General features: G+C 37.7%; 1 protein-coding gene across 2 annotated transcripts in view; it reads right to left on the reverse strand.

Moving 5' to 3' along the window:
* Positions 1-24,491, reverse strand: part of NDUFS4 (NADH:ubiquinone oxidoreductase subunit S4) — a 113,297-nt gene that overhangs the window by 79,314 nt on the left and 9,492 nt on the right. Inside the window, exon 1 of one of the 2 annotated variants that reach the window (XM_047867398.1) lies at positions 23,235-23,269. The exons of the other annotated variant lie outside the window; for it this stretch is intronic. Coding sequence (XP_047723354.1) covers positions 23,235-23,254 — 20 coding nt within the window. The 5' untranslated portion in view covers positions 23,255-23,269. Of the gene's footprint in view, positions 1-23,234; positions 23,270-24,491 lie in introns of those variants that run through there. 2 annotated transcript variants of the gene reach the window in all.

A 24,491-nucleotide genomic window follows, 5' to 3' on the forward strand; every position in this document is an offset into this window, starting at 1 on the left:
CAACATAAAACTAAGGCAAACAGAAGAAAAAATAACAAAAATTACAGCAGAAATCAATGAAATTATAAACAGGAAGTTGGTTAAAAAAAAAAATCAACAAAACCAAAACCTGTTCTTTGAAAAGATCAGAGGAACTGATAAGTCTCTGGCCAGGCTAACCAAGAAAAAAGAGAGAAGACAAAAGTTACCAGTATCAAAAACAAAAGAGGTGTCATCACTATTGACACCACAGATATTAAAGAGACCATAAAAAATAGGGGCACCTGGGTGGCTCAGTTGGGGCGCCTGGATGGCTCAGTTGGTTAAGTGTCCAACTTCAGCTCAGGTCATGATCTCACAGTTCATGGGTTGAGCACCATGTCAGGCTCTGTGCTGATAGCTCAGAGCCTAGGGCCTGCTTCTGATTTTGTGTCTCCCTCTCTCTCTGCTCCTCCCCCACTCATGCTCCGTGTGTCTGTCTGTCTGTCTGTCTGTCTCTCTCTCTGTCTCAAAAATAAACATTAGGGGCGCCTGGGTGGCTCAGTCGGTTAAGTGTCCGACTTCGGCTCAGGCCAGGATCTCGTGGTTCGTGAGTTCAAACCCCGCGTCAGGCTCTGTGCTGATGGCTCAGAGCCTGGAGCCTGTTTCAGATTCTGTGTCTCCCTCTCTCTCTGCCCCTCCCCCATTCATGCTGTCTCTCTCTGTTCCAAAAATAAATAAACGTTAAAAAAAATAAAAAAATAATAAAAAATTTTAAAAATAAACATTAAAAAAATTAAAAATAAAGGGATAATAAAAAATATTATAAATACCTCTGTGCCCAAAAATGTAATAACTTAGATGAAATAAACTAATTATTTGAAAAACACAAACTACTAAAACTCACACAAGGAGACATAACCTGACTAGGCCTATAGCTGTTAAAGAAATTGAATCAGTAATTAATGACATTCAAAAAAAAAAAAGCAAACACCAGGCCTAGACAGTGCTCTTCTCTACAACCTTTTCCAGAAAACAAAAGCAAGGGAACATGTTTTAACTTATTCTATGAGATCACCATTATCTTAATACCAACACAAAGGGGGAAAGACACACACACACACATTAAAAAAAGGAAAACTATAGACCATGATCTCTTATGAACACATATGCAAAAATCCTCAACAAAATATTCACACACTGAATCCAACAATGTATAAAAAGATTTATATATCATGACCAAATGGGATTTATTCCAGGTATGCAAGACTGGATCAGTATTTGAAAATCAACTGATGTAATCCAGTACATCAACATGCTAAAAAAGAAAAATCATGTGATCATACTGTCACATAAAAGACATCTGACAAAATCCAACACCCATGCATACTACAAACTCTCATCAAACTAGGAACAGAGGGGGAACTTCCAAAACTCATAAAGAACACATACATGAAATCTACAACTAACATACTTAAAGGTAACTATTCTCAAGACTGGGAAAAAGGCAGGATATCCCGTCTCGCTACTCCTATTTAACACTGGATTGGAAGTCTTAGCTAATGGCAATAAGACAAGAAAATGAAATAGTAAGTATACATATTGGGATACAAAATATAACACTGTCCTAGTTTACAGAGGACAACGTTGTCTATAAAGAAAAATCCCAAAGAATTATCAAAAAACAACCTAGAGCTAAAAAGTAATTAAATATCAATTTGTGGGATATGTTAATACATAAAACCAACTGCCTTCTTATACAACTAGCAATGAATAACTGGAATTTGATATTTAAAATGCAATACATTTGCATTAGCATCAAAAAATAAATATTTAGGGGTAAATCTAACAAAATACATATAAGATCTATATGAATAAAACCAGAAAACTGATAAAAGATCACAACATATCTAAATAAATGAAGGTACATTCCATGTTCATGGATAGGAAGACTCAATACTGTTAAGGCATCAATTCTCCCCAACTTGATGTATACATCCAACACAACAAATCAAAATTCCATCAAGTTATTTCATGGGTATTGGCAAGCGAATTCTTCTTTTTTTTTTTTTTTTAAATTTTTTTTCAACGTTTATTTATTTTTGGGACAGAGAGAGACAGAGCATGAACGGGGGAGGGGCAGAGAGAGAGGGAGACACAGAATCGGAAATAGGGTCCAGGCTCTGAGCCATCAGCCCAGAGCCCGACGCGGGGCTCGAACTCACGGACCGCGAGATCGTGACCTGGCTGAAGTCGGACGCTTAACCGACTGCGCCACCCAGGCGCCCCGGCAAGCGAATTCTAAATTCATGTGGAAAGAAAGACAAAAGACACAGGACACCTGGATGACTTAGTCGGTTAAGCATCTGACTTCGGCTCAGGTCATGATCTCATGACTTGTGGGTTCGAGCCCATGTCAGGCTCTGTGCTGACAGCTCTGAACCTGAAGCCTGCTTTGGATTCTATGTATCCCTCTCTTTCTCTCTGCCCTCCCCCACTCGTGCTCACGTGCACAAACACGCTCTCTCTCTCTCAAAAATAAACATTTTTTAAAAATCCTTTTTTAAAAAGAAAGACAAAAGACCCCAAATAGTCCACATAATACTGAAAAAGAATAACAAAGTAAGAGGACTAAACACTGATTTCAGATTCATTACACACATCACTAATCAAGATAGCATGGCACTGGCAGAAGAATAAGCAAATAGATCAATAGAACATACCAACAGGTAGCCCAGAAATAGACTACTCTAATATAATCAACCACTTTGAGATAGGAGCAAAGACAATCCAATGGAAAAAGGGTAATCTTTCTATTAAGTGGAACTGCAACATATCCACATACAGAAAAAGTTATCCACCCACTAACCTTACACTGTTCACAAAAATTAACTGAAACTGGATCATAGACCTAAATGGAAGAAGCAAAACTATCAAGCTTCTAGAAGTTAACATAGAACTCTAGGCACCTTGGTTTGCTTTTGAGTTTTTAGATACAGCACTAAAAGCAAAATCCATGAAAGAAAAAATAGATGAGTTGGACTTTTTAAAAATTAACAGCTTCTGCTCTAGAAAAGATGCTTTAAGACAATAAAAAGACAAGCACAGACTGGAAGAAAGTATTTGTAAAACACATATCTGATGAAGAATTTGAATCTAAAACATACAAAGGGGTGCCTGGGTGGCTCCATTGGATTGAGCATCCAACTTTGGCTCAGGTCATTATCTCAGTTTGTGGGTTTGAGCCCCGCATCAGGCTTTGTGCTGACAGCATAAACCCTGGAGCCTGCTTCAGATTGTGTCTCCCTCTCTCTCAGCCCCTCCCCCACTCATGCTCTGTCTCTGTCAAAAATAAACATTAAACATACAAAGAACTCTCCAAATTCAACAAAAAAAAATGGTCCAGTTTTAAAGTATGCAAAAGATCTGAATAGATACCTCACCAAAGAAGATATATAGATGGCAAATAATCATATGAAAAGTTGTTCAACATATTTCATTAGGGAACTGAATTCAAACAATGAGATGCCACTCTGCACCTATTAGAATGGCTAAAATCCAAAAAACTGACAACACCCAAATACTGACAAGCATGTGGAGCAACAAGAAGTCTCATTCATGCTAGTGGGAATGCAAACGGCACAGCCACTTTATAGCACAGTTTGGCAGTTTCTTACAAAACTTAACATACAATCCAGCAACTGTGCTATGAGTTATTTACCCAATTGAAATGAAAGCATATGTCTACACAAAAAATCTGCACAAGAATTATTTATCACAGCTTTATTCATTATTGCCAAAAACTGAAAGTAACCAAGATGTCCTTCTATAGGTCAACTGGTAAACTGTGGTGGAGCCATACAATGGAATAGAATTCAGTGAGAAAAAGAAATTGGCTGGAGAAAGTATTTGCAAATTACACATCTGACAAGGGATATCCAGAATATAGGGGCACCTGGGTGGCTTAGTCGGTTAAGCGATCAACTTTGGCTCAGGTCGTGATCTCAAAGTTCGTGGGTTTAAGCACAGAGCCTGTTTCAGCTCCTCTGTCTCTCTCTGCCTCTCTCTCTCAAAAATAAACATTTAAAATATTTTTTTAAATGAGAAAATGACTTAACAGACATTTCTCAAAGGGAGATACACAAAAGGCCAATAAACATATGAACCACTGTTCAACACATCACTAATTATCAGGGAAATGCAAGTCAAAACCAAAAGATACATCATACTCATTAGAAAGGGGAAGGAAGGAAGGAAGGAAGGAAGGAAGGAGGAAGGGAGGGAGGAAGGAGCAAGTGCTAGCAAGGATGTGGAGAAAATGGAACCACTGGTGGGAATGTACAATAGTGTAGATGCTATGGAAAACAGTATGACAATTCATAAAAAAAAAAAATTAGAAATACAATTACCAAATGATCTAGCAATTCTACTTCTGGATATATATTTAGAAGAACTGAAAGCAGAATCTGACTAGATATCTGTTCACCAATGTCTAGAGCAGCATTATTCACATTAGCCAAAAGGCAGAAGAAACCCACAGATGAGATGAATGGATTAAAAATAATTTAGTGTAGGGGTGCCTAGGTGGCTTAGTTGGTTAAATGTCCAACTCTTTTCTTTTTTAAATGTTTATTTTTGAGAGAGAGTGAGAGAGAGAGAGAGAGAGAGAGAGAGAGAGAGAGACTGAGAGAGAGAATGAGCGGGGGAGGAGCGAAGAGAAAGGAAGACACAGAATGTGAAATAGGCTCCAGGCTCTGAGCTGTCAGCACAGAGCCTGACGTGGGGCTCAAACCCACAAACCGTTGAGATCATGATGTGAGCCAAAGTCAGACGTTTAACCAACTGAGCTGCCCAGGCACCCCTTAAGTGTCCAACTCTTGATTTCAGCTCAGGTCATGATCTCATGGTCAGCCCCCCCACTGGGCTCTGTGCTGACAGGACAGAGCCTGCTTGGGATTCTCTCTCTCCCTCTTTCTCTGCCCTTCCCCTGCGCACATGCTCACTCTCACTCTCATAAAGTAAATATTAAAAAAATAATTTAGTATATACATACAACAAAATACTCTTAAAAAGAAAGGATATTCTGACACATGCTACAACACAGAGGAACCCTGAAGAAAGGGTTATATCACATGCTAGGTGATATAAGCCAGTCACAAAAGGACAGTGTATGATTCCACTCAATATGAAGTACGTAGAGTAGTGAAATTCATAAAAACAAAAAGTAGAATGGTGGTTGCCAGGGACTGGGAGGAGAGGAGAATTGATAGTTATTGTTTAATGGGTACAGAGTTTTAGTTTTAGAAGTTGAAAAAAGGTTCTGGAGGTGATGGTAGTGATGGTTGCACAACAATATGAATGTACTTATGTCACTGAACTACACTTAAAAATGGTTAAAATGGTAAATTTTGTATTATGTAAATTTTACAATTTTTAAAAATATATGCCTTGTAAAGAAACTGTTTACCTTGTTTACACCACTAATAAAGAGGAATACACCCATACAAGTTTGTCAAAGCTACTGATTTATAGCTTTGCCTAGAGAAAGCTTCTTCACATATGTACGTAGGTCTATATGTAATCAATGTCTTCACACATTTTTATTTAAGTTTTTATTTATTATTTTGAGAGAGAGAGAGAGAGAGAGAGAGCGAGCGAGCAGGGAAAGGACAGAGAGAGAGGGAGAGGCAGAGAGTTCCAAGCAGGCTCCCCAGCACAGAGTCTGACGTAGGGCTCGAACTCATGAACTGTGATCATGATCTGAGCCGAAACCTAGAGCTGGATGTTCAACTGACTGAGCCACCCAGGCACACCAATCTCTTCACAAATTTTTAGAAGATCAAATTGAAGATGTTGAACTTCAATATGATTACTCATCTGTACTGCCTCAGGTAGCATATTTTCCAAAAAAATATGCATGTCTGGAGGTGCCTGGGTGGCTCAGTTGGTTAAGCGTTCAACTTCAGCTCAGGTCATGGTCTCGCGGTGAGTTCGAGCCCCACCTTGGGCACTGTGCTGACAGCTGGGAGTCTGGAGCCTGCTTCAGGTTCTGTGTCTCCTCCTCTCTCTGCCCCTCTCCTGCTCATGCTCTGTCTCTCAATAACATTAAAAATTTTTTCAAAAAAATATGCATGTCAAGTGCACGTCTATGTAACATGAAATAAATGATACTTTATTAACATACTAATACCAATTACCACCCTAGTGATTTTTCAGACCATTGCTTTGGCACCATTATTCAACACATGTTTTTCATAATAATAATTGATACTTTTCATGTTATCAATAGTTAGAGCAAATCTTCTTTAATATATCAATGATTATAAAGAACAAAACACAAGGAAAAGCAAGCCCAGGATGAACAAACTGACTACTCTAGTCAAGTAACTATTGGACATTTTCAATGAGGTTACCTACCTCATTTACCTTTTAGCATCAAGAGCCTTAATTCATGACAGTAGTTCTTACTTCAGAGGTACTATCTTTAACAAACAAACAAAACAAAACGAAAAAAGATTCTACTAATCAACCACACAAAATTCTCTATGTTCCTCACAAAGCTTATGTGTGAACCGTTACAGTTGTGCCCAGTATTCTAGTTCTCATTCCATGCATATGGCAAGATTACACTTCACCACCATCTCTAAAGTTAGGTGTGGGCATGTGACTCATTTCAGCCAATGAAAGAAAAGGAAGTGGCACTATTTAGTAGCTTTAAAAGTCAGTGCATAATTGCCTATCTCTTTTCCCCTGTCAGAGAAACCAATTGCCTTTTTTCCTCTGTCAGAGAAAACAACAGTGGTCAGTGAGGACAAACAGTGGAGAAGTAGAGCTTCTGGCTGTCCCACTAGGGATATGAAACATGAACAATAAATAAATCTGTTAGTTTTAGCCACAGATATTGTGGGGTTTGGTATCTTAACTGATATAGCTTGATAAGTAATTCTCTTTTCAAGTACTTCTCTAGGGAATGCCATATGAGAACTTAAGTTGTATAATGCCTGTTTCACATTGACTGTTTGAGGTTGGAAGTATTACACATTGAGAGTTTACTATTTTCAAGTGAATCAAGATGTCACTTTTAAAAAGCACATTTTTGGTCTTTAAGGGCCATGTGATTTATTTTCTTATAGGTTCAAAGGAAAAAAAAACAGATCAAAAAGCCAAGAGACAATTTGCTTCACACCAGCTTTAATGCTACTGTTTCATCTTGGACAGCTTATCTAATTTAAAAAAAAAAAAAAAGCAATGTATTTTATCCTCATTTATCTTCACTTTGAAGTATTCCAACTTGTCGCTTATTTGCTCCAGTTTAGGAATCTTTTGGTTTAAAACTTCTAACTGCCATAAAACCATTGGGATTATGTTTGAATCATAAATATATTTTAAAATAAAATTCCATCACAGAAAATGTGCTGAAATTATAAGACATGAAAACTGAACAGACTAGCACTCATCATCTAGCAATAATCCATCAAAGAGAAAGCTAGTTGGTAGGTGCTGCTTACTCTTCAATTCATAGATAAAGTATCTGTCCTTTAGCAAACCTAGCACTCTTGGGCACGCAATTTCTTAAAGTCAATGATTACATGATTGAGAGTAATTACAAATACATTTAGAAGAAAAAAATCACTAACGTTATTTTTTTTTTAACTTCATGACACAATTGGGAAAACAGCCATGTAGTAACTTCTGTATCAGTCAGACCCATGTTAAAATTTCAGATCTGCCACTTAAGAGCAATATGATCTTGAACAAATTACTTCACAACTCTGCACTTCAATCTCCTCATCTGCAAAAATAAGGATAATAATAACTCACAGAATGAGTGGCAGAATTACACAGACTGTTAAGTAACGGGCATGGAGTGTGGGGTGTACAGAAATGTTCACTTCTTCCCCCCATTAACAACATTATCAGCTCATTTAGGGGCAAGAGAGAAAAGGGAACCCTATAAAAGATTGACAAACACATCTTTTCCAGATTTTCTCTAAAGAATGTAAACAGCTAACTTTCCTTTTTCTGTCCAATTCACTATAAAGTACTACCAAATCCACTCCTGTCCTTATTCCCTCCCACCTTGACCAATAAAACAATCACTTAATTGGTGTCCCTGATTCTAGTCTTATCATCTTTAAAGGCATCTTCCACATCACCAAGTAATTACAACCAATCATTCCACTCCACTACTTAAAATCCTTCATTGGCTGGTGGTAATTTATCTTAAAATATGGATGGAGTACTGTGATATATATAATTTACTTTCAAATAGCTTAGGTAAAAAAGGAATATACGTGTATGTCCATTTTGCTCATATACATACATATGCATATATAGTCATATATGTAAATTTTATACATATAATACATAAATGCAAAATGAGCAAAAAACAGCAAAATATTAACAATGATAAACCTAAGTGGTGGGTTTATGGATTCATTGTAGTCTAACTTTTTTGTATAAGATTTTAATAAAAACTTGAAAACCTGAGAGGTGCCTGGCTGGCTCAGTCAGTGGAGCATGCAACTCTTGATCTCAGGGTTGTAGGTTCAAACCCCATGCTGTGGGTAAAGATTATTTAAAAAAATAAAACCTTATAAAAAGTTGAAAAAGCAAAATGAAAAATATTATTAGTATGCTTTATTTATGGAAAAATGGAAAGAGTAAAAATGTATTTACTTGAATATGCACAAACTCCAAGCATAGGAAATTATTAACAGTGATTTCTTGGTGGGTGGGGAAAGCAGTGGGAAATGAGCAAACAGGAAACAGAGATGAGAAAGACTCATACAATTTACATACACAGAATTCTATGACTGCATTATCTCTTTAAAATATTACACTGAAAAGTAATGTTGACCATAGTTTTACACACTGCATACTGTGAGGATTAAGTGAGACAATGTATATAAAGCTTTAGTAAGTGCTTGGCACTTGGTCAAGGCTCAGTAAATGTTAGCTAGTCCGGCTGTTGAAGAAAAAATAAATCTTCAGTATTAATAGTACCATCTAATATGTACCAGTTAATTTTAATCTACACCCTCAGATGGTTAGTTGTGCTCTCCAGAAATGACTACTTATGAATATGAATTCCAAATCACCACTACCAACATTTATATCGAAGGATTTTTTTGATTGGTCAAAGGCAAGACTGAAATTATTTTTCCTTGATGAAATGACTGGAATTTGAAATATATGACTGCTAGGAAAACCACGTGGGCACCACTAAGAAAGTTTAACAATTTAGCAAGCTCAGCAGCCTAGACTTTTCGAACAACACTCAGTACCATTTGGGCCCAGGATCTCCCACTTCAAAGAAGCCACTGTTGTCTAACATGACCATTCTTGCTATCAGACTACTGCTACTGTTTATCTTTTAGTGAACCAAGTCTCTCATCACAGAGTCTTCATGGAGGACCCTGCTATCTGACTTGACAGCACACCATTCTGCCACCCACACCACAGGCCCAAAATGGAGTCATTTATGCTGGGGCCAAGTCACCAAACTGGGGCTTAATATCCAACTAATTGCAGTTTCAGCCTCCCCCAGAAATGTGGTTTTAAACAGTCGGGAATTTACTGGTCAGCACCAATGAGGTAATATGGGCCTGTCTCAATTCCCCAAAGGAAGATGAGATAATCAACCTAATAAGACCCTCTCCCCACTCCAAGGTAGGTGACCTTACCCCAAAAAATCCTTTCTTCTGTTTATTTTTTTTTAATTTTTTAATGCTTATTTACTTTTGAGAGAGAGACAGAGTATGAGCAGGGGAGGGGCAGAGAAAGAAAGAGACACAGAATCTGAAGCAGGCTCCAGGCTCTGAGCCCGACGCAGGGCTCGAACCCACGAACTGTGAGATCATGACCTGAGCCAAAGTCGCATGCTCAACCAACTGAGCCACCCAGGCGTCCCATCCTTTCTTCTGTTTGTAACTTCCTTGTCCTGCTTTTAAAAACCTTTGCCTTTCTGTACTCTCTGGAGCACCTTTCTAGACAGCATGCTGACCAATCCATGAATAAACCCAATTAGATCTTTAAAATTTACTTGGTTGAATTTTTGTTAACAATTCCTATCATCAGAAGTCGGTACCATCTACCTTTAGTGAACCAAGGCATCCCCTCATAGAGCTAATAAGAAGATTAAATGAGGTATAAATGATAATAAGCACTTAACACAGTTTTTAATCTATTCCAAGTAAAATTACCAGCAATCATTATTACTTTGAGAAACTAAAGTTGTTAAATCAACAATTCCATTTAGAAGTTTTAAGTTTTTATTAGATTAACCCTAGAATTCATACCAATTCTAAGACATGGATTCAACTACAAAAAAAATTTCACATTAAAAACAAAAAAATTTCAGATTAAAAACAATTGGGGGCACCTGGGTGGCTCAGCCAATTAAGTGTCTGACTTCAGCTCAGGTCATGATCCCACAGTTTGTGAATGTGAACCACACACCAGGCTCTCTGCTGTCAGCACAGAGCCCATCGGGATACTCTGTCCCCCTTTCTCCTTGCCCCTCCCCCACCTCAAAAACATTTTTTTAAAAAAAAGCTTTAAAAATAACTAAACAACAATTCATTTCCCAAAATAGCTATAGTAGATGTTTGCTACCTGTGTGACCTATTTTAGGGCATTTTTTTGACATCAGGCACAAATCAAAGAAAGATTTAGTGGGGTGCCTGAGTGGCTCAGTTGGTTAAGCAGCCAACTCTTGACTTCCGTTCAGCTCAGGATCTCACAGTTGGTGAGTTCAAGCCCCACATCAGGCTCTGTGCTGACACTGGGGAGTCTGCTTGGGATTCTCTCTTCCTCTCTCCCTGCCTCTCTCCACCTCATGCTTTCTCAAAATAAATAAACGTTAAAAAAAGGAAAGATTTAGTAATAAATTACTATATCTAAAGATGAGTTAATAAAAGAAAAACTGAAAATATTCTGTACTAGTTTAGCAAAGCAGTGCCACTTTGAAATACAGTATTATTTTTAAAATAATGTATGTCTGTAAAGTCAATTTGTTTAAACAAATTCAAATAGAATCTAAAAAAACCAAAAGTGTAAAATACAATCTAGACTTACCACTTCATAAACATAACACAACAATATATATGCACAAGAGCACAAAAAGCTACATAAAAACAAAGGCGCACACACACACACAGAAAACTTCATAGTGGTTAGCTTAATAAAGAAAATAGGCTGTTATTATTCAACTAATAGTTTTATAGGCACTGATACCATTGAAAAAAAAAAAAAACAACAATCACTGTAAAATTTATCCAAATCCAGTCAGTAAAACTGCAGACTGATAATCCTGAACAAAGTAATTAAAAATTGCACTGACTTCAGAAAATTACTTAGCTAAACACCTAAGTCTATTGTCAGGTGTATATACAATTTGATTTCAATCACAAAACTAATATAATCAATAAGAAAATGAGATGTGAAACCAGTACTTTTTCCTTTGACCTTTCATAATTACATTCCATCTTTTAAAAATATTCACCTAAAGAAGATTTTGTTTTGAAATATAATTGACATAAATAGCATATTAGTTTCAGGTATACAACATAATGATTCACTATTTGTATATATTATGAAATGATAATCACAGTGAGTCTAGTTAAGATCCATCACCACACACAGTTAAATTTTTTTGTGATGAGAACTTTCAAGACCTACTCTTTTAGCAACTTTCAAATATGTAATACAGTGTTATTAACTGTAGTCACTATGCTATACCTTAAAAAGATGCTTTGACTTTACATTTTCTTGATGAATATCCAGTCAATAAAATATTCTTTGAAGAAAAATCTAATGATCTGGCAAGAGCTAATACTTCAAATACAAAGTAGTATATCTATGTTCAAAAAGCCCAGATGAACTCTGTTGACCATATATTTAAGAATGTAGGGATGCCTGGCTGGCTTAGTTGGTAGAGTGTGCAACTCTTGATCTCAGGGTTGTGAGTTCAAGCCCCACATTAGGTGTAGAGATTACTTAAAAATAAAATCTTGAAAGAAAGAAAGAAAGAAAGAAAGAAAGAAAGAAAGAGAAAAAGAAAGAAAGAAAGCCAAAATTCTAATTCTTATTCTCAATTAATCAAAAATGATGATGATTAATTAAAACATCTATGTTGGGGCACCTGCCTGGCTCAGTTAGTAGAGCATGCAACTCTTGACCTTGAGGTTACAAGTTTGAGCTCCACATTGGGCACAGAAAAAATAAAATCTTGAAAGAGAGAGACACAGACAGACAGGAAGGGAAGAAAGGGAAAGAGAAAAAGAAACAAACATCTATGTCTTATGCACAATGCTAGACTCTGTAGCTAGCTTTAAAATTTTTATTGGATAAAGGCAGACATATATATAAACAACAATATCAATGTCACTGCTTTGAATGCTAGTAGCAATTTCTATGATAATGGTACATATTAGGTGCTTTTCCATTTATGGAAGAACAACTGTATTGGGCACTGGGAAGTACTGTGGCAGATGGCAGGACTATCAAGTAAAACTTCCTTAACGATGTTGCCACAGGGCGCGTGGGTGGCTCAGTTGGTTAAGCATCAACTTTGGCTCAGGTCATGATCTCATGGTTCATGGGTTCACACCCCACATTGGGCTCTGCACTGACAGTGTAGAGCCTGCTTGGAATTCTCTCTCCCTCTCTCTCTGCCCCTCTCCAGCTTGCTCTCTACCTCAAAATCAGTAAATTCAAAAAAAAAAAGTTTAAACATCACTTTCTCTATGGAGCATCTTTTGAATTTACAAGCTTAGACTATAATACTAATTTTATGTGGTTTTAGAGTACTCTGTTTTTAACTTTTACTTTTTCTAGTGCTTGTTATGCTTCATTGTGATTGCTTATTTCCTTGTCTCTGCTTCCCACTTCTCAGTTCTTTGAGAGCAGGAACTGTTTCTTTTTCACTTTTGTGTTTCACAGCATTACACAATCTTCAGCAAAGAAAAGATACTCAGTAAATACCTATGGGCTCATTTGATTATGGAATTGTATAAACATTTAAAAATATTGCATAGCAGCCATTTCCTTAAGCAGGATAGCATTTCAGATTTTTGTTTTCCTCATGAACCAACTCTTCAGAGTTTTAAATGTAGCCATCATGGTCAGTGACATCATAGATTACTGAAAAGTGATGACTTACAGGTTAATGACACATCCTCCTCTTCCACTTCTCGAATAATAGTATCACAGACTTTATCTTATGGCAACGTTTACTAAAATGTGTAAGGAGAATTTTGTCAGAAAGACAGCTTTCATTGCAACTTGAGTTTTCACTAGGACTCCAAAATTTTTCATCAAAGCAAGAATAGAAAAGATGAACATATATTGCACATATAAATACTGCCAAGAGTATTTTTTTCTGTAATAAATAGCTACACAGCTATTATACTATAGATTTTGGAATTGCTGAATGCTCAAAATGCTCAAAATGCAGAATACACCCTGACTTTTAAGAATGAGAATTACACATTCTGCTGTTACAGCCCACATTAAACAAACCACATAATTTTACTTAATTTGTTCAGTTCTATTTGTTTTAGAAATAAAATCAATTAAAAAATGGAATCTATTAGGGTTTAAGGCATTTTGGAATATTGTAGATATTGTTAAATTTTATTTAATTTACTGGGAGGGAGTTGGGAGAAGGCAAAATATGAAGCAATGGTGGAAAAATAAATATTTGGGGGGAAAGAATTCATGATTTTTCAACTAAAATTTGAACTGTTTTGTGGTACTATATATAATTTTAAAATAAATTATATGCATGTTTGCCAAGATTGTACCACACATAATAGGCACTTAATGGGAATGAATCAAAGTAATATGCTAAACATTTTTTATTTTTTTTAATTTTTTTTTTTAAATTTTTTTTTTCAACGTTTAGTTATTTTTTTTTGGGACAGAGAGAGACAGAGCATGAACGGGGGAGGGGCAAAGAGAGAGGGAGACACAGAATCGGAAACAGGCTCCAGGCTCTGAGCCATCAGCCCAGAGCCTGACGCGGGGCTCGAACTCGCGGACTGAGAGATCGTGACCTGGCTGAAGTCCGACGCTCAGCCAACTGCGCCACCCAGGCGCCCCGCTAAACATTTTTTAATTCCCTTTTCAATCCTGCAGCATTGAATGCTTGGTGAAAACAAAAGTATCTGGACAGTACAGGCAACGTTTTGAGTTTTTTCTTTTTTTTAGGTTTATTTATTTTGAGAGAGAGAGAGAACGAACGAGTGTGGGAAGGCCAGAGGGAGAGGGAGGAGACAACAATACATGGGTTTCTAGCTAGGTAACTGGCAAGTTACTGGTAACAGGAACTAAGGGAGAAAAAGAATGGAGTGGTAGAGGATATGATCATAATCAAATTGTTTCAGATATACTGTGATTGAGAGGCCTGTAAAAAATCCAAGTGGAGACATCCAAGTAGAGATCTAAGGGTCTAGAAGTCCAGAATTCAAGAAAAGGATGCAGAGTTACATCTCAAAGGAAAGTAGGTCCAAAAGTCAGTGTGTTAGGCAAAAACTACAAAGAATGAAAATTATCTTTGGAAATCCTTTAGGAAGCCCCTTACCAGTAAAGATATACCATCTCTTTTTTTTGTTCTTTTTTTTTTTTTTTAAATTTTTATTCACTTTTTGAGAGACTGAGAGAGACAGAGAGCAAGCAGGGGAGGGGCAGAGAGTGAGGGAGACACAGAATCTAAAGCAGGCTCCAGGCTCTGAGCTGTCAGCACAGAGCCCGATGCGGGGCTCAAATCCACAAACTGCGAGATGACCTGAGCCGAGGTCGGCTGCTTGCTTAACTGACTGAGCCATCCTGGTGCCCCATACCATCTCTTAATAAGCCAGTCATCTCGCACCGGAACAACTGCTGTTTCTTGGTTGAGTACTAAATAATAACTAAGTAGAATAATAAGAGAATTCAGTTGAATTTTTAAATGTTTTTAAACATCTTTTACCCTTTTTAAGTTGTGTGCTGACTGGCTTGAGTGAAAAGTATATATTATAGCAAATGAACCATATACATTTAGGCTTGAGTACAAATAGATGGTAACTGAAGTCATGGTAGATAATGAGATACAAGGAAAGCATATTAGTTTTCTACTGCCGCTGTAACAAATTACCACAAACTTAGTGGATTAAAACAACATAAATTTATTTTCTTACAGTTCTAGAGGTCAGAAGTCCAAAATGAGTCTCACAGGCTAATAATGTGTCAAGCAAGACTGGTTCCTTCTGGAAGCTCCAAGAGAGAATCTGTTCCTAATCTTTTTTAGCTTTTAGAGGCTGGTGGCATTCCTTAGCATACGGTCACATCGCTCCAGTCTCTGCTTCCATGGTGACATTTGCTTTTCCTCTGACTCATAATACATCCTTCCTAATAAGACCACTGTGATTACATCGGGCCTGTCAGGATTACCTCCCATCTCAATATCCTCAACTTAATCCTATCTGCAGAGTCCCTTTTGCCACCTAAGGTAACATTCACAGGCTCTGAGGATTAGAACATTGGATATATTTGGGAAGAAGGAGACAACTATTCAGCCTACCACAGAGAGAATGCAAATAACGGTATTGGTAATTCTCTAGTTCTTATACTGGATGGTGGGTCCACATGAATTCACTTTGTCAGTATGCTTCCTAAAATATGTATGTTACATATATTCAAGTGTACACAAAATATTATATAATGTAAAACATTTTTAAAAGAATAAAGAGCTATTAAATCAAATGAGAAATATTGACAGCTCAAGGAATGGGCAAAAGATGATGGGGCACTCAAAGGGAACTGAGAAGGAGAAAAGCCAAAGTATAAGTCAAAGGAAGAATCTTTCAATTACAAGAAAGTCATCTTTTGGGACTGCAAAGGTCACATAAGATAAGGATTGAGAAGAGTTTATTAATTTAGCAACAGGGTCACTGTCGACCTTGATGAAAGCTATTTCAGTGGAATGGTGGATGCCAAAAATAGATTGCATTGAGCTGAGGAGTGCATGGGAGGTCACAATCTGGAAAAAGCCAGGTGCAGATAATTCTTTCATATACACATGAATAAAATACTGTAAATAAACAAACAAAATCCAAGTTGCTCTCATAATTCAGGAAGAAGAACTAGAATCTAGGTAAGATTTATGAAAGGAAAAAAAGAAAGGTGAGAAAGGAAAGAACAAAAAGGAAAAGAAAGAAGCCACAAAACAAAGAATAGGGCACCTGGATGGCTCAGTCGATTAGGGGTCCAACTCTTGTTTTTGGCTCAGGTCATGATCTCATGGTTCCTGAGTTTGAGCACCACCCTGGGGCTCTGTGCTGACAGTGCAGAGCCTGCTTGGGATTATATATATATATATATATATATATATATATATATATATATATATAACTTGAAAAGAGAGATTATGATATCCACTTTACAAAACAGAAAACAGGCACAAAGAAGGCACAGAGCTAGGAAGTGACATAGGTAGGTAGGACTCAAATATAGGTGGATCTGACCAAAATGTGTGCTCCTAACTGCTGTTGGACAGAGATGGTAGACTGGACTGATACATGAAGTAAAGTAGTTCAAGTATGAAGCTAAGAATACAGCCTGACAGCATGGTTAATATCAGGAGTTAATATGTCTATCTCTGGAAAGCAGTTTTTCCTGAAGCTTGGGTCAAGGACACTAGTAAGACATTGTTAAGGGGACTGGCCAAATTAACACTTTGAACTTGAAGTTGAAAGTTTAAATTTGAGACCAAAATAAAAATCTGAGCCCTAATAAGGGATCACTTATCAGCATTAACTAAGATGTATTTAAACCATGAACTCATCAGCAACAGAACAACCATGTTTTAAGTCTTAAGGGAAGAAGAAACTGAAATTTCTAAAATGACCTCAAATGCATGTTGTATCCATTCCAGTACCAGCTATGCACTAAAGTGGTACGCTTTACCACATTAAAACCACTTTATCACATTTAAAGTGAACCACATTAATAAAATGGAAGACAAGGAGCGCCTAGCTAGTTCAGTCAGCGGAGCGTGCGACTCGATCTCGGGATTGCAGGTTCAAGCTCAATATAGAGAATACTTACAAATAAAATCTTTTTTTAAATTTATTTTTAACATTTATTTATTTTTGAGAGACAGAGAGAGACAGAGCATGAGCAGGGGAGGAGCTGCAGCAGGCTCCAGGCTCTGAGCTGTCAGCACAGATCCTGACATGGGGCTCAAACTCACAGACTGTGAGATCATGACCTGAGCCAGTCAGATGCTTGACTGAGCCACACAGGCACCCAAAAATAAAATCTTAAAAAATAAGAAGATGGAAGACCAGGCTACCACCATATTAACAGTCAAAGATGACAGTGGGACAGGAGCAAGAGCCTAAAACGCAGCTGTAGAAAAAATAATTTAACTATCTTAGAATTATTCAGCAGTATCAGTGAAGAGAAAATAATCCAGAGAATGAGATTAGGAAGGTTACCAGCCACTAAACTTATCTGTTAACATTCTCAAATTCAAAGAAAAATCTGTAAATTGACCTTTGTTTACTGGGGTATTATACACAATCTCTGGTCAACTACCTGGTACATAGTACGGAAGTATTCTGCCATTATGAATTATTTATTTTATAAAGTTTATTTATTTAGAGTGAGAGAACATGTACAAGTTGGAGAAGAGGAAAGGACAGAGAGAGAGAAGAGAGAGAATCCCAAGCAGGCTCTATGCTGTCAGCACAGAGCCCAATGTGGGGCTCAATCCCATGAACCATGAGATCATGACCTGAACCAAAATCAAGAGTCGGTCGCTCAACCCACTGAGCCACCCAGGAACCCCCATCATGAATTCTTTAAACATGAAATTTTACAGAAGAAACCATCCCTTTCCTAGAGACTTCTATTACTATTTAGTTAAGTAAGTTGTAAGACCTCAGTTTCCCAATCCTTTGTCATCTCCTTCAGAGTACCGGTGAATAAAGCAAATTCCAATAAATGTGAGTTATTTACAACCCTAGCAATCGATTAAACTATAATTGTCAATAGACCATCTAAGATGAAATCATTCAGGGGTGCTTGGGTGGCTTAATCCAGTTAAGCATCCGTCCAACTCCAGCTCAGGTCACAATCTCGCAATTCGTGAGTTCCAGCCCCACATCAGGCTCTCTGCTGTCAGCGCAGAGCCCACTTTGGACCCTCTCTCCCCCTCTTTCTCTGCCTCTCCCCCACTCTGCCCCTCCTGCCTTGTGCTCTCTCTCAAAAATAAAAATTTAAAAAGAAAAAGAAAATGAGATCATTGTCATGAGATGAAATAACATACAGAAAGCAATTACCTCAGTGTCTAAGTGCTCAGTACATAATAGCTAATAGAATTATTAGCACCCTCTCCAAAAAAATCAGTTATAGAGACCCTTGAGTTATAATGAAGCCTGTAACCAACACCTTTGGTGCTCATGTCACCCCTCTGGCCAATTTGTCACTTGCCACCATTACAGACCTTCAGACTCAGGTTATGCACCAACATTCCATCTCAAGTGAACCAGCCCATTATGTATGCCTCAGGTCTTCAGGAGCACAGGTATAGCTCAAAGAACAGAAAAGTCTATACTTTCAACCACAGGAGAATGAAAAATAGTGGATAAATGTTCAAACCTTCCATCTTTCAAATGGACAACACTGAGAGGCATTCTGTATACTTCTTAGGAGGTTCCAGTGGAACTGAGTTTCTAGTGCTTACAGCAGCAATCTCAGCATCATACTTTTTCCTTCCTTGTCTAGAAATTCCTCATTTCTAGTTCCTGGGTCAACTCAAATAAATCATCTACACTCTACTTTAAGAAATGCCAATCTAAGATAAAGCCCAATCACAAGACCCAAAAGATGATCATCTAGACTTTGCTTGAATAGTTCTATCCTACACATTCATCCTTAAAGCAGATGTTCCAAGGAACACCAAGACAGATGTTTCTAGTAAAGCCTGTAAAAATGCAGCCTTTTGAAAGTAGAAAAAAATGCAAATATTTGCTGAATGAGTGAATAAACTTTAGCAAGCAAAATCCCAGAGTTCATTAGGAAAAAAGGTAAGTCAGCCCACACAGTATACACAAACATTATTTGTTCCTCAAAAATCCCTAAAGAGATCTTGATATAAAATACTATTCTTAATTTTTGTTTGAGAAGGCCTACCTTTCATTACACCTGACTTCCAGAGTTCCCATGTATGCATATGACACAGCAATATAAGCAGAATTACTATGACTATACAATGACCACATATTATAGTAAACCCTTAGTCTAATGTGACTCACTGATTATTCCCTAAGATTTTTAAAACCTGGTACCAGGGGCGCCTGGGTGGCTCAGTCAGTTTAGCGTCTGACTTTAGCTCAGGTCACGATCTCATGGTTCATGGGTTCAAGCCCCACATCAGGCACTATGCTGACAGCTCAGAGCCTGGAGCCTGCTTCAGATTCTGTGTTTCTCTCTCTCTGCCCCTCCCCTGTTCAGGCTTTCTCTCTCTTGAAAATGAATAAATGTTAAAATCAATCAATCAATCAATCAATATTACTTTAAAAAATAAGATAGATAGATAGGTAGGTAGATAAATAAATAAATAAATAAATAAATAAATAAATAAATAAATAAATAAAACCCGGTACCAAAGAAAAGGATTTTCAGTCCCTCCCTGGTGATAAAGATATGGGATATAAGTCTAAAAAAACCTTTCATTAGCTGTATCTGCCACATAGGGAAAAACAATCTCAAGTAGTAGCTGTCACTCAGAGAATGACAGAGACAAATTAGAAAGAGAGCCTGGTCCCTGTCTAGCTCTGGTCCCTGGGACCATTTAGCTGTAGCCTTACCTTTTCCTTTGCTTGATAATATAAACCAATTCCCTCTTCTTGACTAAGCCAAGTCATTTGAGTTTCTAGGTTTCTGTCACTGGTAACTGAGAAAGGTCTAACACAAGAGCTAGTATAAACATAGTATAAGATCTAATACTCTCTATGGAAGGGCTAGAAAGTATGAGATCCATGAATCCCCTAAAAATAAAACTCTGATTTTGTATATAAGAGTACATATTCTAGAGAGAAAATACTAAAATTTCCATCAGAATAAATCTCTGACTACCATATCCTCTAAAGTTTAGATTTATTAGTTGATGGTCTAAGCCAGTAACTTAATGTATATTTCTGACCATTTATATGGGCAACAAACATCCACCTTTTATTAAATACCATGATTTTCAACCACGGGCACATATATTTTGAAATCCTCTCTCTACTTCTAAGATTCTGGTATGTTGTTAATCCCTCCCTTCCTCCTCCAACAGCTGAGAATCAATGGTTTACAATCTGTATGAAGAACTTTTTTGAGTCATTTTTACATCTTTTAAATCTATTCAGATATGCTAAAATGCAAGAAATACTACAATTGACTTTAAAAAATAATTCATCCTAAGATGGTTGGTCCTGGTAAGATGTAGTAAGCACACTCCACCCTGTCTCTTCCACTAAATGTAACCATAAACTCAGGACAGGATACACAGAACAGCTTCTTGCTAAAAAGCAAACAGCAGACAGATCAAGGAAGTGAAATACCACTCAACCAGAAGTGAATTTATTTCTTTTTCTCCAGTATCCCCTGCCTGAATTTCATGTAGCCAGAAACCCAGGAGTGAGCATTCCTCCAGACGAATCACTCTGGCCCAAAGATCTACAAAGGAAACTAACAGAAATGTGTAAGTATGGAAACTACCCATGTTTTTCCCCGTTTCTGTTCTCCCATGCACCATGCACAAGCTATAGGCAATCCTGTGGTCACATGGAAACCTGAGAGAGCCATCACTTCAGTTACTAAAGCTGTGATTCTAAAACACAAAAACAAAACAAAACAAAAAACAGGACCAACACCTATTACAGTTTTTGTTTTTTTCTAGTTTCTCTGTCTCTCCATCTCTTAGCCCGACTACAGAGCAGGGTAAGAAGAGTCACAAATTTCTGGATGGAAACTGAAAAGGGAAACCCAGGGAACTGGATTTTCAGAACATAATGCAATTAAACTCAAAATTAGTTAATAGGAAAATGAGAGGAAAATCTCCAAATACTTGGAAATTAAACAAAACTCCTCTAAATAATTTATGCATCAAAGACGAAATCTCGGGGCACTTGGGTGGCTCACTAAATTCGGCAACCAACTCTTGATTTCAGCTCTGGTCATGATCTCACAGTTGGTGAGATGGAGCCCTATGTTGGGCTCTGTGCTGAGAGCGTGAAGCCTGCTTGGGATTCTCACTCCCTGTCTCTCTCTGCCCCTCCCCAGCTCTCTCTCTAAATAAACATTAAAAAGGGGGGGGGGGGCACCTGGGTGGCTCAGTCAGTTAAGCCTCTGACTTTGGCTCAGGTCATGATCTTGCGGTTCATGGGTTCAAGCCCCGCATCAGGCTCTCTGCTGACAGCTCAGAGCCTGAAACCTGCTTCAGATTCTGTGTCTCCCCTCTCTCTCTGCTCCTCCCCTGCTCATGCTCTGTCTCTCTCTCAATGAGAGGAAGTCTCATTGAACATCCACTCATGATAAAAACTTTAGCCAACTAGTAGTAGAAGGAAACTTCCTCAACCTTAGCTAACACTCTACTTAATGGTGAAAACCTAAATGCTTCAAAGCCTGGTAAATGGGAATAATGTCTAATGTCACCATTCTGTTTTAACATCCTTTGGGAAAATGAAAAGAAACAAAAGGCACAGAGACTGAAACAAAAGAAATAAACCAACCCTAGTCACAGACTGCATGATCATCTACTTTTAAAAATCCCAAAGAATTTACAAAATACATATAGGACAAGTAAATTTAGCAAGGTTGTAGGATAAAAAGTCGTAACACAAAATGGATCTTTTTTTTTCTTTTTTTTTTTTTTTTTTTAAGTAAGCTCTACGTTCAACATGGGGCTTGAACTCAAGACCTCAAGGGCAAGAGTCACAGGTTCCACCCACTGAGCCAGCCAGGAGCCCCCAAATCAATCCTATTTCTATATACAATTAGAAACTGAAAATTTTAAGGGTGCCTGGGTGACTGAGTAGGTTGAGCATCTGACTCTTGATTTTGGCTCAGGTCATGATCTCACAGTTTGTGGGTTCGAGCCCCGCATCAGGCTCTGTGCTGACGACTCAGAGCCTAGAGCCTGCTTCAGATTCGGTCTCCATCTCTCTCTGCCCCTTCTCTGCTCACGTGCTCTCTCTCTCAAAAATAAACATTAAAATATTTTTTTAATAAAAATAAAAAATAAAATCCAGATGAAAAGGCAAAGAAACTAGAATAGTTAAAAATTTTTTGAAAAAAAAGAATGAAACTGGGGCGCCTGGGTGGCGCAGTCGGTTAAGCGTCCGACTTCAGCCAGGTCACGATCTTGCGGTCCGTGAGTTCCAGCCCCGTGTTGGGCTCTGGGCTGATGGCTCAGAGCCTGGAGCCTGTTTCCGATTCTGTGTCTCCCTCTCTCTCTCTGCCCCTCCCCCGTTCATGCTCTGTCTCTCTCTGTCCCAAAAATAAATAAACGTTGGAAAAAAAAAATTAAAAAAAAAAAAAAAAAAAAAGAATGAAACTGAAGAATCACAATCACTCAATTTTAATACACATTTACTCTGAAGCTATAGTAATCAAAACTGTGTGGTAGTGGCAAAGGGATTTAGATCAATGCAACACAATAAAAAATACAAAAACAGACCCAGACAGATATAACCAAATGATTGCTGACAAAGGTACAAAATCAATTCAATGGAAAAAGAGTGGTCTTTTTTTTTTTTTTAATGTTTATTTATTTTTGAGAGAGACAGAGCGCGGGCAGGGAAGGGGCAGGGAGACACAGAATCTGAAGCAGGATCCAGACTCTGAGCTGTCAGCACAGAGCCCGACATGGGGCTTAAAGCCACAAACTGTGAGATCATGATCTGAGCCAGAGTTGGATGCTCAACCGAGACACCCAGGCACTCCTGAAAACAAATGGTCTTTAGGGGAGCCTGGCTCACTCAATCGGTAGAGCACACAACTCTTCATCTTGGGGTTGTAAATTCATCAGTTGTAGAGATTACTTAAAAATAACGCCTTAAAAAAACAGGAAAAGATAGTCTTCACAGTAAACACAAAATGGTGTTGAACAAGTGTATACTCACATGCAAAAAAAATTAACCTCAAATTAAATCTCACACTTCATACAAAATTCACTCAAAATGGATCTGAATGTAAAATATTAAACTTCAAAACTTTGAGAATACAAAAAAATCTTCAACCTGCGGTTGCTCCCAAACATACAGCTGCAAACTCAGGAAACTCAGGAAACGGATAAGCCCTGGAGCTTCAACAGCCTTCTGTTCCTTCCAGGGAATCCTGAGGGGCCTGGACAAATCAGAGGTATTGCTAATTGGTTATGTTGACACTATTAGCAAACAAATTGGGATAAACTCGACAAGAGAAGCCAATAACTCTACAGACAAGGGTTTGGAAAAGAGAAAGGGAGACATTTATTTCAGCAGCCATGGGAGATGGCAGGCTTGAGCCTTAACAATCTACCTCTACCAGCAAGGTGGACACCTAGAGTTTTGAAGAGAGAGTTCAGAGGAGTAAGTTCAAGAGAGGCAAAGAGTGTGTGACTATGAGTAGGGGTGAGTATGTGTTTAGCCTATGATCATGGGCTAGAAGGGGATGGGTGAGGTGTGGTCTTCTAGGCATTCCACCGCTATCTGGGCTCTTCTGGTCTGGTGGTTGGAATGTTTAGGTCATTGCAAAATTCTTTGTCAAGGCCTCAAGAAAGTACAATAAGAAGTAACTGTTGGGGTCTATAGTTGAGCAAGAGGGCTCGCTGACAGGGTTCAGCAGAGTTCTTTGGACAACAAGAGTACTATCCATTAAAAAAAAAGACTGGTAAGTTGGACTTTAAATAAATTAAAACTTTTACTCTGTAAAAGATACAGTTAAAAGAAGAAAAGCTACAGATTGGGAGAAAATATTTACAAACCACATATATGACAAAAGACTTATATCCAGAATAGTTTAAGAACTCTCAGAGCTCAACAATAAAAAAACAAACAGCCCAATTAAAAAATAGGCAAAATATATAAACAAACACTTCCCCAAAGTTCAACATCATTAGCCATTAGGGAAACAGATATAAACCACAATGAGTTAGCCATCATGGAAACACAAATAAAAACCACCGGATACCACTTCACACTCACTAGGATGGTTATAATAAAGAAGACAATAACAAGTGTCAGCAAGGTTGTGAAGATACTGAACCCTCATTTACTCTTGATGGGAATGTAAAATGGTGCAGCCACTTTGGAAAAAGAGTCTGGCAGTTAATCAAAAGACTAAACAGAGAGTTACAACATTATCCAGCAATTCAACTCTTCTGTATATCCCCAAAAGAATAAAAACATATGTATAACAAAAACTTATACACAAATGTTTCATAGGTCATTACTCATTAATAATCAAAAGTGGAAACCACCCCAATGCCCATCAACTAATGGATAAATAAAATGTGG

The sequence above is a fragment of the Prionailurus viverrinus genome, chromosome A1 (assembly GCF_022837055.1).
Source record: "Prionailurus viverrinus isolate Anna chromosome A1, UM_Priviv_1.0, whole genome shotgun sequence".
In the NCBI taxonomy this organism is placed as follows: Eukaryota; Metazoa; Chordata; class Mammalia; order Carnivora; family Felidae; genus Prionailurus; species Prionailurus viverrinus.